Source organism: Zea mays, chromosome 10, assembly GCF_902167145.1.
Source record: "Zea mays cultivar B73 chromosome 10, Zm-B73-REFERENCE-NAM-5.0, whole genome shotgun sequence".
Lineage (NCBI taxonomy): Eukaryota > Viridiplantae > Streptophyta > Magnoliopsida > Poales > Poaceae > Zea > Zea mays.
Genome location: NC_050105.1, coordinates 130,396,408 through 130,411,803, shown reverse-complemented (window position 1 = coordinate 130,411,803; position 15,396 = coordinate 130,396,408). Strand labels below are relative to the sequence as shown.

The window sequence follows — 15,396 nt, the reverse complement described above, 5'->3', positions numbered from 1 at the left end:
AGCGAGCCATGACTACGTCTGTGGCCCAAGGTTGGTCTCGAGCGAGTCGTGATGGTGTCTCCCGCCCGGGGATAGCCTCGTGCGAGTCATGGTTGTGTCTCCCGCCCAAGGTTGGACTCGGGCGAGTCGTTACTATGTCTCCCGCCCGGGCTTGGCCTCCGGCGAGTCGTGACTACGTCTCCTACTCGGGGTTGGCCTCGGGCGATCTCGTGACTACGTCTCCCGTCCGGGGTTGGCCTCGGGTGAGTCGTGAATGCGTCTTACGCTCGGGGTTGGCCTCAGGCGAGTCGTGACTGTGTCTCCCGCTCGGGGTTGGCCTCGAGCGAGTTGTGACTGCGTCTCTCGCTCGAGGTTGGCCTCGAGCGAGTCATGACTGCATCTCTCGCTCGATATTAGCCTCGTGCGAGTCGTGTCTGCATATCCCACTTGGAGTTGGCCTCGAGCGAGTCGTGACTGTGTCTTGTGCCCGCGGTTAGCCTCGAGCGAGTCTTGACTGCATCTCTCACCCGGGGTTGGCTTCGTGCGAGTTGTGATTGCGTATCCTGCCTAGGTTAGCCTCGGGGTGAGTTGTGACTGTGTCTCCCGCCCGCGGTTGGCCTCGAGTGGGCCATTACTGTGTCTCCCGCTCGAGGTTGGCATTGGGCAAGTCGTGACTGCGTCTCTTGCTCGAGGTTGGTCTCAGGCAAGTCGTGACAGTGTCTCTTGCTCGAGGTTGGCCTTGGGTCGTCTGGGTTGGCCTCGTGTGATTCGTGACTGCGTCTCTCGCCCTAGGTTGCTCTCGGACGAGTGGCGACTGGGTCTCCCGCCCGAGGTTGGCCTCGAGTGAGTCGTGACTGCGTCTCCCGCCAAGGGTTGGCCTTGGTCGAGTCCTGACTAGGTCTCCTGCCCGAGGTTGGCCTCGGGTGAGTTGTGAATGCGTCTCCTATCTGGGGTTGGCCTTAGGCGAGCCATGACCGCGTCTCCCGCTCAGGGTTTGCCTTGGACGAGTCATAATTGTGTCTCCCGCCCGAGGTTGGCCTCGGGTGAGTGGTGACTCCATCTTCTGCCTGAGGTTGGCCTCTGGCCGCCTGGGGTTAGCCTCGAGCGAATCATGACTGCATCTCCCGCCTGGGGTTGGCCTCAGGCGAGTCATGACTGCTTTTTTCGTCGAGTAGCCGAAGGAGTCGTTGTGGGAGGAGATGTTGGAGGAGTCGTCATGGGAGGAGATGCTGAGTGTTAGGGCTACATGAGGAAGCAGAGTAGCCGAAGGCTGTGCCCTGGGCGTGGTGTCCGCCTAGTGCCTACGGCCAGCCTGTGGGCCCAGTGGAGATGGAGATGAGGCACTATAGAGGCGGACACCCCATTAGGACGACGGTGTCTCCGTAGCGGCGACTGTCTCGGGGTGGGTGCGTGAAGTGCCCCAATCCTTTGAGACTCAAATGTGATACAATTACTAGTCCTAGGAGGCTAGTAAACACATTTATACAACAGATGATTCCAGATCTGCTTTAAACGAGACAAACCTATAAAGGTGGCAAACAACTTTAAGAGTTGGTCCACAATTCGGGACATATCATCAAAGTGGGGCTGAAGCAGCCCAATATAAGCAGTGAAGCAAATCAGCGGTCCAACAGCCACAGACAAGGTTGGGAACAGTCGTAACTCTTACCCGATCTCCTTTTTCTGAAAAACAACAAATAAGCAAGGGTGAGTACAAACGTACTCAGCAGCCCACCTTCACCCACAGAATGGGGAAATCAGATATAATGCATGGAATATGTGGAGCTCAGGATATTTTGCAGAAACAACAATATCTGATGCAGGGTTATTTTGTAAAACATTTTGTATTTTGCAAAGCGCATCCTCTCCCAAAGGAGCAGGAAGTTTTTCAATATAGAGCAAAATCCCCTGGACTAAACCATCTAGGTATCTCAGCAGTTTCCCACTGGTTTTCATTTTCAAAAACAGCTACTGGACTTCACGTCCACCATAGCTCATGGCTCATGCCGGACCTTTTAAAAACCATTTTTCTCAAACGCACCTTTTTTTGAAAACAAAACATTAATTGCCATACCATACCAGACTCGTCCATTCCTGTGGACACGGACTATTCGAATAGGTTTGAAACTCTACGCAAAGGGGTACACTTTACCCACTAGTCTGGTTTCTGCGATCTCACTGTCATGAGACCCGAATGCCGAATCTCTTTCTTTCCTCGCACGTCCTAACCTTAACGGTTATACCGGAAGGAGTCAGGCCACCGCCATGCCCAAACCAGACAAAACATTCGCCCTCCTTATCCTCCCGGTGCTCCCCAGCCTTCATAACCCTGGGGTTGGATCGTACGAGTTCAGATTGAGTGACTGCCCACACAGTCTCAAGTGGCTGTACTTATCATGAGTACAGGTAGTGAAGGGTGACAAACTGGTCCTTATATGAGGGGACAATCCTTCTGCTCACGCCTAAACCAGCTGAGCCACCACCTTAGGCCCTCCCCTAAACCAGGGAGTCCCTGATCATCCCTACTCAAAGGTGATAAGGGTGAAAACCCTTCATCATACACATTTTTAAAAGCTTTTTCTTTTGAAAACTCACACCTTTTCTCAAATAATTTGTAACAAATATATCAAGGATTGATTGCGGCAAGCGGCTGGGTGGCCATAATAACTTGTCTCAAAATCATATTATGCATAAAATAACATGCTGAGGGTTGTGGTTGAAAAATCATAGGTAATTTATGCATCAAAGGGATCCAGTGAGCTTACTGTGCTTATCCGGTGAAGGGGGAAGAGGAGCTCGTGGAACTGGCTTCTAGCTCCACTGCCTGGCGTAGACTTGCAGATCTGGCCTCCACGAGACGGCACAAGCGCTCCGATAACTATGCAACATGAACAAGCAAACATACAAACCAACAAGTATACCAACAAATATTTTGTATAGTGGTCAGAATAGCGATATATGGATGGGTAGAGTCTTGAGTAGAATCTGTGTCATGTGGTGTTGAGATACTGGTGGTGGTGGACCGAAGGTGCTTACCAGGAGGGTGGACTGGAGACGAAGCGACACTATGCGTGTAGCCAGTAGAGCGGAGTAACTGAGTGGGTGGGGTGTTTGCCTTGGCTGAGGGTGTTGAGTGTGTGTGGAGAGGGAGAGGGTAGCTGGGTGTATTTATAGCTGGGTGTATGTGGTGTAGCACAGTGAAGTTCACTGTTGGTGAGAATAGTGACGAATGAATCGTCTGACTTAATATGAACAGGAGAGTTATAGGCAGAATATGGGACAAGAGTATTTTGGGAGTTTTCTGGAATATGAACCATGCTTAAGGGATGACATGGTTGGATAGGGAATAGTTTGACAAGAATTTTAGAAACAAGAATGACTGAAATCTGAGTTTGGATGGAGGAGTTTTGGATTTTATAATCATAGGGAGAAAAAGAAAAGGAAAGGAATATTCTTGGAATATTCTAGAATTTGAATATTTAGAGATATTTGGAAAATCAAAAATACAAATGTATTTTTGAGCGGGGTGCGAGGAATTATTTTTGGGCTTTTCTTGGGCAGAGGTTTATGTTGGTGGAAACTGTTCCTACCTACTGTGTCACATCAAACAACAGTGAGGCGGGACCCAAATAGCTGGAATGTTGTGGTATTCTGGTCCGAGTGGGCTGTGGTATCTTGGGCCAGGTTTTATAGGATTGAAGACGTATCCATACAAACATGGTTCGCATTTCTTTTTGGAAGTCTTGCTTGAAAGAATACCAAAGTTAAGCGTGCTCAACTTGGAGAAATCTGGGATGGGTGACCAGATGGGAAGTTCCCTACTAGAATGAAAATCACAGTCACCGGAGTTCGTATGACTGGAATATGGGTCTGGCTGGTCTTAAGTGGACTGGACATCATGATGGATGAGTAGTTGAAATTTGGGGTGATCGAATGATCGATGAATAGTAACGTTGAATAGCAGTGGTGAATAGTGATGGTGAATAGTTCGTATGAACGAACGATGAACGGTGAATAGTGATAATGAACGAATGATGAACGATGAATAGGAACTATGAACGAACGATGAACGAACGAACGAACGATCGGAATTTCGGCAGCATAACGACAGGAAAAGGATTATTTGGACGGACGGACGATTGAACGATCGGACGAACGGACGAACGAACCATGAACGATCGAACGATCGGATGAACGAACGAACAAACTAAGAACAGGGGGACGGACGTTCGAAGAACGACTGAACGATCCTTGTGCTAGTGGGTGCTTGTGTGGGAGGTGGAGTGGGAGTGGGCGTGTGGGGGGGGGGGGGAGGGAGTTGCCATGAAATGGCTTGGGGTGGGATGAGAGGAGGCCCTTGCCCCTCTATTTATAGCCATAGTGGGGGGATTAGGGGGAGGGATGAGAGGATTAGTGGGAGGATGAGAGGATTAGTGGGAGATTAGCATGGATTTGTCTTATATGAGTGTAATTAGCTTGTAGAGCTCACCGTATGACACCGGAGGCACACGTATACGTATGGGCATGAGGAAAGTTATGAAGAAAATATTTGTAGGGACTTGAAAAATGATTCTAAAGGTATTTCTCAGGAGGAAAATACTTGGAGATATATTGGTGGAATATTTGGGCAGTATTTCTGGAAAGAACTTGAAGGGGGATCACTGGGGAAATATCTAGGCAATATTTCTGGAAACAATTTGAGGGGGATCACTAGGGAAATATTTGCAGGATATTTTGAGGAGGATTTTAGAGAGAATATAGACCACTATATTTTATTTGTTGATATCAACTCGCAAACAAACATTTTGAAATGAAATTTGAAATTCATTTTGAATTTAGAGCAGGTTTGAGAAAATTCCAAGATTTGAATTTTTGGGATGCTACAAATCTACCCCACTTAAAAAGAATCTCGTCCTCGAGATTTAGCTTAGAAGGGTTATGGGTATAGCTTTACTTCAGCTACATATCTTCACTTTGCAGACTCTTCGAGGAGATAGAGCTTCAACAAAATCTGGCCTTTGAGGGGCATCTGGTTGCTGATTGCAAATGCTGATTCTGGATACTCAAAGAATCATCTTCAGGCTTCTAGGTTTCGCTTGGTAGCTAGCTTATTGAAGAAGCATCGATGCCGACATGCAAACCTTCCTCTTGCGAACTTCCACATGGATTTCTTATTTGATTGGTCTTGGTGCTTCATCAACGAAACTTGGGTGACCACCTCTCATCCAGAAACTTATATGCTTCGATGATCTGGTCCTCCACAAGCTTGCTACATGCCTTCTTCTTTTTCTCCATAGCAGGAACTTTACTGGAACACTACCCCACTTAAAAAGAATGAGGGTAGAACTCTTGAATCTTGGGGATTTGAACTCCTTAAAGTACCTCATAACAAGGGTGTTACGGGGCCTTCTTCTGCTGTTGCTGCTTGAGCAGGATGCGGAGAGATGACTGACACATGGTTGATTTTGGGAGAACCTTCTTCTCATCTTCTCTTCGCTCTTTTTTCTCTTTTCACTGCCTCTTTCTTTCTCTTTGCTCTTCCCACTGGAGGATTCTATCAAAGAGTATTACCATCATACAGATGAGGAAACCAAAGACTATGAACTATGTACAACAGTCTTCAACCCAAGAATCACCAAGCATTGTGATCTTAGGGGCGAGGGAGTGGAAAATGGAGCTGCTTGCGATTTGGCAGAGGGTATTTTATCTGGTGTGTGCTTTGCTTGGGATGGGAGTTGAGGGAGCTGGTGGGGAAGTTTTATAGGCAAGCAGTATGTGAGGTGGTGCTCGGGTGCGGAGTGGCGGTGATGGGGCAAGTGACACGAGGCAGCAGGTGCGATAGAGGGGGGGATGGTGTTGCTAGCGGTAATGGTGGCGGGTGCGCTGCAAAAAGGGGGGTGTGGGGCGGTGGTAGTGCGCATGGAGGCGGGCACGCGTGCGGGGGGCACGGGTGAGTGGTGGGGCCAATGACCCTGATGTTTGTGGTCTCTGGTTCCAAGAATCTTTGCCTCTCTGTATGGTAATAATTTCTTCTGTCCTCTTTTTCTATTTACTTTGACTCACGGGCAGTGCTTTGATTCTCACAGTCGGTTCTTTTGACTGAGCGACTAGACATGTTTCTTCTGTAGCTTATTCCAGGCTTCAAGGGTCGTCAACATACCAGCCCGAGAACTTGGGACCTGACCGTACACCCGGGCTACGGCCAGCTCGCATGAGGGAACGACCAGACCAGCCAAAGCATTACGCGAGGCATTAAGACCTCGGAGGAGTCAAACCACTCCTCCGAGGCCTCGGGGGCTACACCCGGCGGGTGCGCTCGCGCGCACCCACCGGAACAAAACGCAACCGAGAAAGGCTGGTCCCCTTGCAAAAAAGTGCGACGAAAGCCTCCAAGCGAGTGCTAACACTCCCTTCGAGGCTCGGGGGCTACTGTCGGGGACCATAATTAGGGGTACCCTCAAGGCTCCTAATTCTCAGCTGGTAACCCCCATCAGCATAAAGCTGCAAAGGCCTGATGGGTGCGATTAAGTCAGGGATCGGTCCATTCGAGGGACTCGATCACGCCTCGCCCGAGCCTAGCCTCGGACAAGGGCAGCCGAACCCGGAGGATCTCCGCCTCGCCCGAGGCCCCCCTTCAGCGGCGAACATATCTCCGGCTCGCCCGAGGCCATGTCTTCGCCAAGAAGCAACCCTGACCAAATCGCCACGCCGACCGACCAAATCGCAGGAGCATTTAATGCAAAGGTGGCCTGACACCTTTATCCTGACGCGCGCCCTTCAGTCGACAGAGCCGAAGTGACCGCCGTCACTTCGCTGCTCCACTGACCGGCCTGACAGAAAGACAGTGCCGCCTGTGCCGCTCCGACTGCGGTGCCACTTGACAGAGTGAGGCTGACAGGCAGTCAGGCCCGGCCGCAGGTGCCATAGGAAGCTCCGCTCCGCCCGACCCAGGGCTCGGACTCGGGCTAAGCCCCGGAAGACGGCGAACTCCGCTCCGCCCGACCCAGGGCTCGGACTTGGGCTCAGCCCCGGAAGACGGCGAACTCCGCTCCGCCCGACCCAGGGCTCGGACTCGGGCTAAGCCCCGGAAGACGGCGAACTCCGCTCCGCCCGACCCAGGGCTTGGACTTGGGCTCAGCCCCGGAAGACGGCGAACTCCGCTCCGCCCGACCCAGGGCTCGGACTTGGGCTCAGCCCCAGAAGACGACAAACTCCGCTTCGCCCGACCCCAGGGCTCGGACTCAGCCCTGGCTTCAGCCGACGGTCTCCGCCTCGCCCGACCCAGGGGTTCGGACTCGACCACGGCCACGGAAGACAGACTCGACCTCGGCCTCGGAGGAGCCTCCACATCACCCAACCTAGGGCGCGGGCCAGCCACATCAACAGGAGGCGCCATCATTACCCTACCCCGAGCTGACTCAGGCTACGGGGAACAAGACCAGCGTCCCATCTGGCTCGCTCCGCCAGATAGGCAATGATAGCGCCCCGCACACTCCCTGACGACGGCGGCTCTCGGCCCCCTAACGGAAGCAAGAGGACGTCAGCAAGGACTCAACCGCCCCGATAGCTGTCCTTCCGCCAGGCTCCAGCGCTCCTCCGACAGCCACGACATCACACCAACTGGGTGCCAAAACCTCTCCAGCTGCCACGACGGCGTGTACTTAGGGCACTAGCTCCCCTCCGCTAGACACGTAGCACTCTGCTACACCTCCCATTGTACATCTGGATCATCTCCTTATGTCTATAAAAGGAAGGACCAGGGCCCTCTTACAGAGGGTTGGCCGCGCGGGGACGAGGACGAGACAGGCGCTCGCGTGAGGCCGCTCGCTCCCTCTCCCGCGTGGACGCTTGTAATCCCCTACTGCAAGCGCACCCGACCTGGGCGCGGGACGAACACGAAGGCCGCGGGATTTCCACCTCTCTCACGCCCGTCTCCGGCCACCTTTCTCCCCCCTTCGCGCTCGGCCTCGCGCCGACCCATCTGGGCTGGGGCACGCAGCGACGTTTCACTCGTCGGCCCAGGGACCCCCGGTCTCGAAACGCCGACAGTGCTATTATATCTATTTGATGCCTTCATGCATTTCTTAGTACTCAACATGTTTTCTTCAATCCACTTATCTTACAAACCTGTCTTCTTGCCGAGGTACTGTTTGTTTAATAATACAATGTCCATAGTTTACAATCCTACCATGCAGTTTTTACACATGCACCACTCACACTGCTTATGAGCAGACAATCTTACCCATGGGTTTTAAAGCGGTAAGGCGGTCCAAGGCGTTGGATCACCGCCTAGACGCCTAGGCGACGCCTAGGCGAGGTAGGCGGGCAAGGCGCCTAGGCGTTAGACCACCGCTTGGACGCCTAGGCGACACCTTAAGAACAATGATCTTACCTTCTGGGATTGTCTTTGCAGAAGATGGTATCATCTGTCAAGTGCATGTTGGGACTTGATGCTGTTGTTTGGGACATTATTGGGTCGTCATTGCTGGAGAAAGTTGTGTATCTACTTACATAATTGGATGTATGCTCCTTTCCTTTTGTATGGCTAGGTAATCTATATTGCAACTTTTTTTCTCTTATTGATTGATTGGAATTATGCATGTTAATATAACATGGGAAGATATTTTTAAAGATGAACACAACAAAGGTATATTTGACATGGAGCTTGAGGATTTAGGTGAGGATCAAGATAACCTTGGTCAAGAAGGAACAAAGGTTTGTCGTATTTCACGAGCAATATTGACTACTCGAAACGACTGGGTGGATACGATAAATATGAGGATGATCGACCGTTTTCAAGGGGAACAGATGTTGTATCATAGCTTTGACACCGCGGTGGATAATCCCAATAACTATTATCTCATAACAATATAACATATTTATATATAAATTATCATTATATTATATGTTCTCGTTGCAACGCACGGTCACTAACATAGTATATATAACGAACCCAAGACCATTTTTTATTTGGTGGAATTTGAGACAAGTTTAGGCAGCTATAATAAAAAAAACAAGTTTGGAAAATGACACATTTCCCGAATTTAAATTTAGAAGAGCGCCTCGATGTTTTACTCAAAATATGGTATATATGATTTTATTTGAATTCCTCCCCCCTCCCGGAGTTCGTAATTAAAAGGCACGCTCCAAACAAACTGTACCTATGGCTGACAATGAGCCTCAAATTTTACACTATAAAACTTAAGGGTCGAATCGGATTAGGATCGGACTTTATTTTTATTCATTTTTGAACTATAAATAAGTTAGGGCCCTATCAAATTGTGAAGAGTCATTTGGATCGCGATCCATTACCACCCCTAACTGTACCCGCCATCCTCCTAGAACCCTAACGCCTTCGTTCTAAAAAATCTAACCATGGCAACCGCCGCCGCCGCCGCCGCCCCGCTTGACGACGCCAAGGCCAAGAATGTTATACGCCAGGTTTGACATCTTACACAGTCTCCGATTTGTGACGTTCTGCCCTCCAATCTGCAGCGACTTCTATGATCCCAATCGAATATTTTCCCCTCTTTCTTCGCAGGTGGAGTTCTATTTTAGTGACAGCAACCTCCCCCGCGATGGGTTCCTACGCAGGACTGTCGAGGAAAGCGAGGATGGATGTAAGAATTATCTCGTCCTCATCTCCAATGATCTTTCTTGTTCATGTCGCTCTGGTGCTAATTTGGTGCTGTCTCCTTTTTGGGTGCGGGGCTGATTGGTTAGTGGTGAGCTTGGCTCTCATCTGTTCCTTCTCGCGGATGAGGTCACACCTAGGTCTCGAAGGGGATGCGAAACCAGAAACAGTGCCAGAGGAGACCGTGCTTGCAGTTGCCGACATCTTGCGCCGTTCCACAGCGCTCCGCGTATCAGAGGATGGTAAGCTCGTTATCTCTACCTTTTCGTCCATACGATGCAGAAATCGTGTAGTAGTATTTAGTTAAAATTGATTTTGAATTAAGATGGTGTAGAAGCTTAATTTCATTTAGCAGAATATGGCAATGTTCCATTTCCATTTTCAGCAATGTCAGAACAATGGCCCTTTCCTGAATTCTGATGAATGTTCGACTTAGCCTTACATTATAACTATCACTGAATCACCTGGTCGCATACTAATATGGACATTTTCTGCATGGTTCAAATGAAAAATACTCACTTTAGTTGGAATGTTGTATACATCAGTAACTTGGTGCTTATATCCTGTATTAAGGTTCAGTATTGTCTTTACCACAGGGAAGAAAGTTGGTAGGTCTAAGGAGTTGTCGAAGCCAGATGAGGTTATAGAGCAAGTGGACTCCAGGACAGTTGCTGCATCACCGCTTCCTTACAATGTAAAACTGGAGGAAGTCGAATCTTTTTTTGCTCAGTGTGGCAAGGTACGCTACATGTCTTTTAGCACTGATTGTTGCACCTAAAAGTAAGGGGTAAAAAACTACAACCATCACAGGTGTCAGCAGAACTTATGCAAATAGGAAACTGATATATAAGATAGATAAAGTTTCCTATTGCTATTAGACATTCAATATTGTTATGATTGATAATAGCGATAGGTTCCCTCATCAACCAGGGGTTGTTTCTGTGGCAGCAGGCTTTGACCATGCTGGTCTTTTGAGAACTTTGATTTGTTCTTGGTTGATCCCTAAACAAAGACTCGGCTGCGTTTATAAGAGAGGTCATCTAGCTAACTTAGGGAACTAGGAAACTGACCTCTAGATTTTCCTAATACGAACTGACTAGATAACTTACCTAACCTAACTTATGTCTTTCCATAAAAGTATTGTAGAGAACAATTCTTTGAGCTGGAAATGTACTGTATGAACTCACATCCTTGAGTTTATGCATCCGAGGTTAATATGATAAATTGGTGTCTTAGGCCATTACCATTCGAATACTAGATGTTCATTGATCTTGCAATGTGAATAGTAAATACTGCTAATAGTATTTGTATTTGTACTATTTGCATTACAGGTAAATAGTGTGAGGCTACCTCGACATGTTTCTGACAAAAGGCATTTCTGTGGCACTGCTTTAGTTGAATTTTCAGAAGAAGATGAGGCAAAAGGCGTTTTTGAGAAAAATCTCATTTTTGCTGGGGCAGACCTGGAAATAAGACCAAAGTAAACCAACTACTAGTTCAATTTATTTTTATGAGGTGCCATCTATTAATTAGAAATGTTGCGTTCATGCTTTTGAGTTTCGACAACAAAGTTCTTTTTATCTTGAAAACGCCCTCCCTCCGCTGCATTTACTAAATGATTGGGGAGTTTGATCAGGTTCTCATTCACAGGCCACTACGCACTCCCCAAAAATATTCTTCTAGTTGTTGTATTGATTGGTTTTGGTGAGAATCTTGCCTTTATGGTTGCAGTTCATGTGACAAATGTTAAGCTGTTTGTTCTTGTTGAATGATTCCAAAATCAGCTCCTATTATTTTCAGAATTTGGACTTCATTGAGTTTTTTTTATACTTTTGAGTTTATCTTATGACAATGTATATCATGTATCCTATTATGAAATAATGTAGGAAAGAATTTGATACTGAAAGAGAGGCAAAGAAAGAAGCATATGAGAAGTCACATCCTAATAAGAGCAGTCATGGTGAAGGGTAAATACCCTTTATCTAATTTGTTTCTTATTTATAATTTATTTGAGTTTCAATTAACATCGTGATACATTGATATTGGCTACAGCTATCCAAAAGGTCTGATTCTGGCCTTCAAGCTGAAGAAAACTGCAGATGATGGTGAGACAGGAAAAAGTGGTGGGGGCAAAGTAGATGACACTGACCTTACTAAGAATAATGGAGCTTCCGATGCTACAGAGAAATCCAGTGTAGAGAATGATGAGAAGATCACTGAGAATAAAGGCAATGTGAGTGAGGAGCAGGCCGATGCCGTTGAGGAATTGAAAGGGCTGTCTGCTGGGGAAACTTTACAATCTGTTCCCAAGGTTGATAAAAGCCCTTCAAATAAAGATCAAGATATAATCTCGAGGGAGGATTTAAAAGAAGAATTCACTAAATTTGGCACAGTGCGGGTAATATACATTTACTTTTGCTTTTTTTTTTCTTTTGCCCTGTACTTTAGTGACCTGTTGATCTTTCACACTTTTTTTTGCACTGTGAAACTATATGAAACCTGCAAGATGCCTTTTTCTTGTGAGATTGTTGCATCACCATACTTCAGTATTAAACATCATGATAAAACAAGCAGATAAATAACTTCAAACTTTATGATTTATTAATATTACTGTTGTATTCATAGTTACATCTGTCTTTCACATTCGTCTTGTAATGTGTAACATCATTACAACCTTAGGGCCTGTTTGGCATGGCTCCAGAGCAAAATTCTAAGAAGGAGCTGGCCAGAGCATGTCAAACACTCTAACTCTACAGTTGTAAACTCTATGGAGTTTTTGGAGCTGCAGTACAATTTTTTGGAGTACCTCTTTTGTTGCTCCGAAAACTCTAAAAAAGCAATCTAGTCATGGAGTTTGGAGTTATTTACCCGCCACTACCACCGGTTATGAGAAACAATCTAAACTCTGGAGCAGAGCTGCTCCACACAGAGTTTTGGAGTAGAGGAGCAGAGCCATGCCAAACACGCCCTTAGTGAATACTAGAACAGACAGATTTCTGTTTCTATTTTCTTAGTAAAAAGAACAGGAATATTTCATGTTTCCTTCCATCATTTGCAATAAGCAATCACCTATTATGGTTCGGGTTGTGAAACTATCGAGTTAGCATAAGTTCGAGTTTGGTTTATTTTACATATTTTCTGTAGGAAATGTTGTGAGAATGTTGTCTCTCGTTCGTTTTTACTTGACAGCTTCTATTGAAGTACTCATAGGCTGAAGTGGTAGGATCATAGTTTTAGAATTCACAATATCCAGTTTCTAACTGTCAACGATGAATCATATTGTGATTTTGTTTGATTGAGATTTTTTGTTATCCATGTGCCTAAACCTTGATTTGTGGCTTTTGTTGGGTACCAACTCTAGCCTACCCCAACTTGCTTGGGACTAAAAGGCTTTGTTATTGTTGTTTGAGACTTTTTTTTGGTTTTGCAAATATTATCTTATTTACTTTAGTTCATTTCAGTTTAATAGAGCACATAGCCTTTGACCTAGACAATAATAAGTATAGATCAAAACTGGATTTGATTTAGATATTTAGCTATGCACATCCAGTTCAATTTTGGGATGATTTGAATTCTTACTTTAAACTGCCGTTTGTATACATATTTGTCTTCACCAAAGGAACAGGATGCTGCATCTTGTAAGGGCATTATGCATGCATACGCAATTTTGATACCAGTCTGCCTTGTCGGTCCTTTTTCCCTTCTGCAGTATGTGGACTTCAGCATTGGGGAAGATTCTGGATTCATTCGGTTTGAGGATCCTGCAGCAGCTGACAAGGCCCGTGCATTTGCAGCCATTGCAGATGAAGGTGGTTTGACTATGAAAGGCCACATAGTCATTTTGGAACCTGTGTCTGGTAAAGAAACTACAGCTTCTCCCAGTTGACACTAGGTTTCTTAGTTTCCAATCTGATAGCTTCTCTCATCTGGTTTTGTAGTTGAAATAAAATTATTTCTATCCAAATATGTGTGATATGCTGAATCAGATTATAAAATACCTTGAAATGTTCCATTTATCTTCTCTAAAAAGTCTAGACCCAGGGGCTCCCACGTGAGTGGGGTCTATAGAAGGGATAAAGTGAGGCAACCCTTTCTCTCGCAAATGGGGAGAGGATATTTTGAACCTATGACCTGACTCAGTGAGGCAGCTCTCACCACTGCTGTACACGTACCCTTCTTCCATTGATCTTTGTATTTTTTTAGCCATTCATCAATTTGGTTATGTGTTGTGAGCTCATCATATCCGAATACTCGATCACTTGGATGCTAGATTAGATAACTTGCCAATCATGCAGGTCAAGCTGAAAAGGATTATTGGAGTGCAATTCGGGGCGTTCAGGAGAAATATAAAGATAGCCGAAACAACAGAGGACGGTACGATTTATTTGCCATGTTTCTTTGGAGTTGTTCCCAGTTCTGTTCTCCCTCTGTTAGCTCTTTTTTAATATCATGCACATTCAAGTTTTAAAGAGAAGAGAAGACATATTTTACTTGAAACTGTCTTGACTATTTTTTGTCTCTTGAATAAAAAACATGAGTACGTGACCAACCTAGAAGGAAATAGGTGTTTTTCCATTTAGAAGTAGGCATCCTGAAGAGACTCAACTTGGGTAGTTTGGATGCATGGCCCCGTGCCCCCGTCCTACCAGTTGAGCTATAGTGACTTCCGTTTTCTCTTGAATAATACTACCATGAAACTGAATCTGCTAACAGTAATATTGACTATAAATATTCTTCTTTAAAATCTTGATTTGTTGGAAACTGTACCGAGAAAAACTTGCTTGTCATACAGTGCAAAGTACTCGCTCCTTTCCAAAATTTGCGTCGTTTTAGTTTTGTCTGAAGTCAAACTTCTTTAATTTTGACCAATGTTATAGAAAGATATATTAACATCTAAAATAACAAATAAAATGTATCATCGAAACATTTCATTATAGATTAAAGAAACAAAACTGATTTTATATGTTCGCTCAAAGTTAAAGAAGTTTGACTTGACAAAACGGTAACTACTTGCATTTTGAAATGGAGTAGGGTACACCATGCTGCAATTGTTTTGTCGATTTATTCTCCAATGTTATGTTTAGTATTGTCAAATATTTTTTCCAAAAGTAATGACTAATGAGGTGGTTCATTTTGTGCAAACTTTCCAGGGACTGGAAGAACAACCGAGGCGGAAAGCAGTTTGGCGGTGGGAAGCGGGGTCGCCACTTCGACTCCCGTGACAGGGCCTCCAATAAAGCTCAGAAAGTTTAGATGCAGGATATAGATTTAATCTCCATATATAATGAGGAAAACATTATTTTGCGCTTCTTCAGTTTGCATCGTGGAATTGTCATTTGTTTTTTATGTTTATTTTCTCTTTGTGAATGTTGGCCTGCACTTTGAAGAGCAATCTATGAACCACGAGGCATGCAGCATGCTGATAATGGAAGGGGCTTGGCTCCCTCTATGGTTGTTCAAGTATATTGTACTATTACTCATTAGTTATACTAATTCTAAAAGTCATAGTAAAATAACGGCTTAGTTACTAAGGTAATACAATTTTCTATTGTATTGTTCTCAAATTATTTTTTATTGTTTAATTCTACATGAGTAAGTAAAATAAATATAATGTAAATCATTATTTTTGTAAACAATATCTTATTTTATCTTTAGTTTAAATAATTAATATTTGTCTAAAATAAAAAATAAAAAAAACATTAAAGATGATGTATAGTTTTGTAAATTAATATCAAATTCAATAACTTTAAACTGATATTAATGTTTGATATTGCTATCTTAAA

At 45.4% G+C, this 15,396-nt stretch overlaps 1 protein-coding gene across 2 annotated transcripts; it reads left to right on the top strand.

Annotated features, from left to right (window-relative positions):
• The first annotated feature begins 9,165 nt into the window (after nt 1-9,165).
• LOC100194092 (uncharacterized) lies at nt 9,166-15,122 on the top strand. Of its 2 annotated transcripts, XM_020544897.2 has the most exons (11): nt 9,166-9,420; nt 9,521-9,599; nt 9,703-9,855; nt 10,210-10,352; nt 10,945-11,093; nt 11,264-11,317; nt 11,500-11,580; nt 11,666-12,011; nt 13,323-13,470; nt 13,909-13,987; nt 14,764-15,106. In XM_020544897.2, the coding sequence occupies exons 1-11, from the start codon at nt 9,355-9,357 to the stop codon at nt 14,864-14,866; spliced, it is 1,401 nt and encodes a 466-aa protein (XP_020400486.1). In that variant the 5' UTR covers nt 9,166-9,354; the 3' UTR covers nt 14,867-15,106.
• The last annotated feature ends 274 nt before the right edge of the window (nt 15,123-15,396 follow it).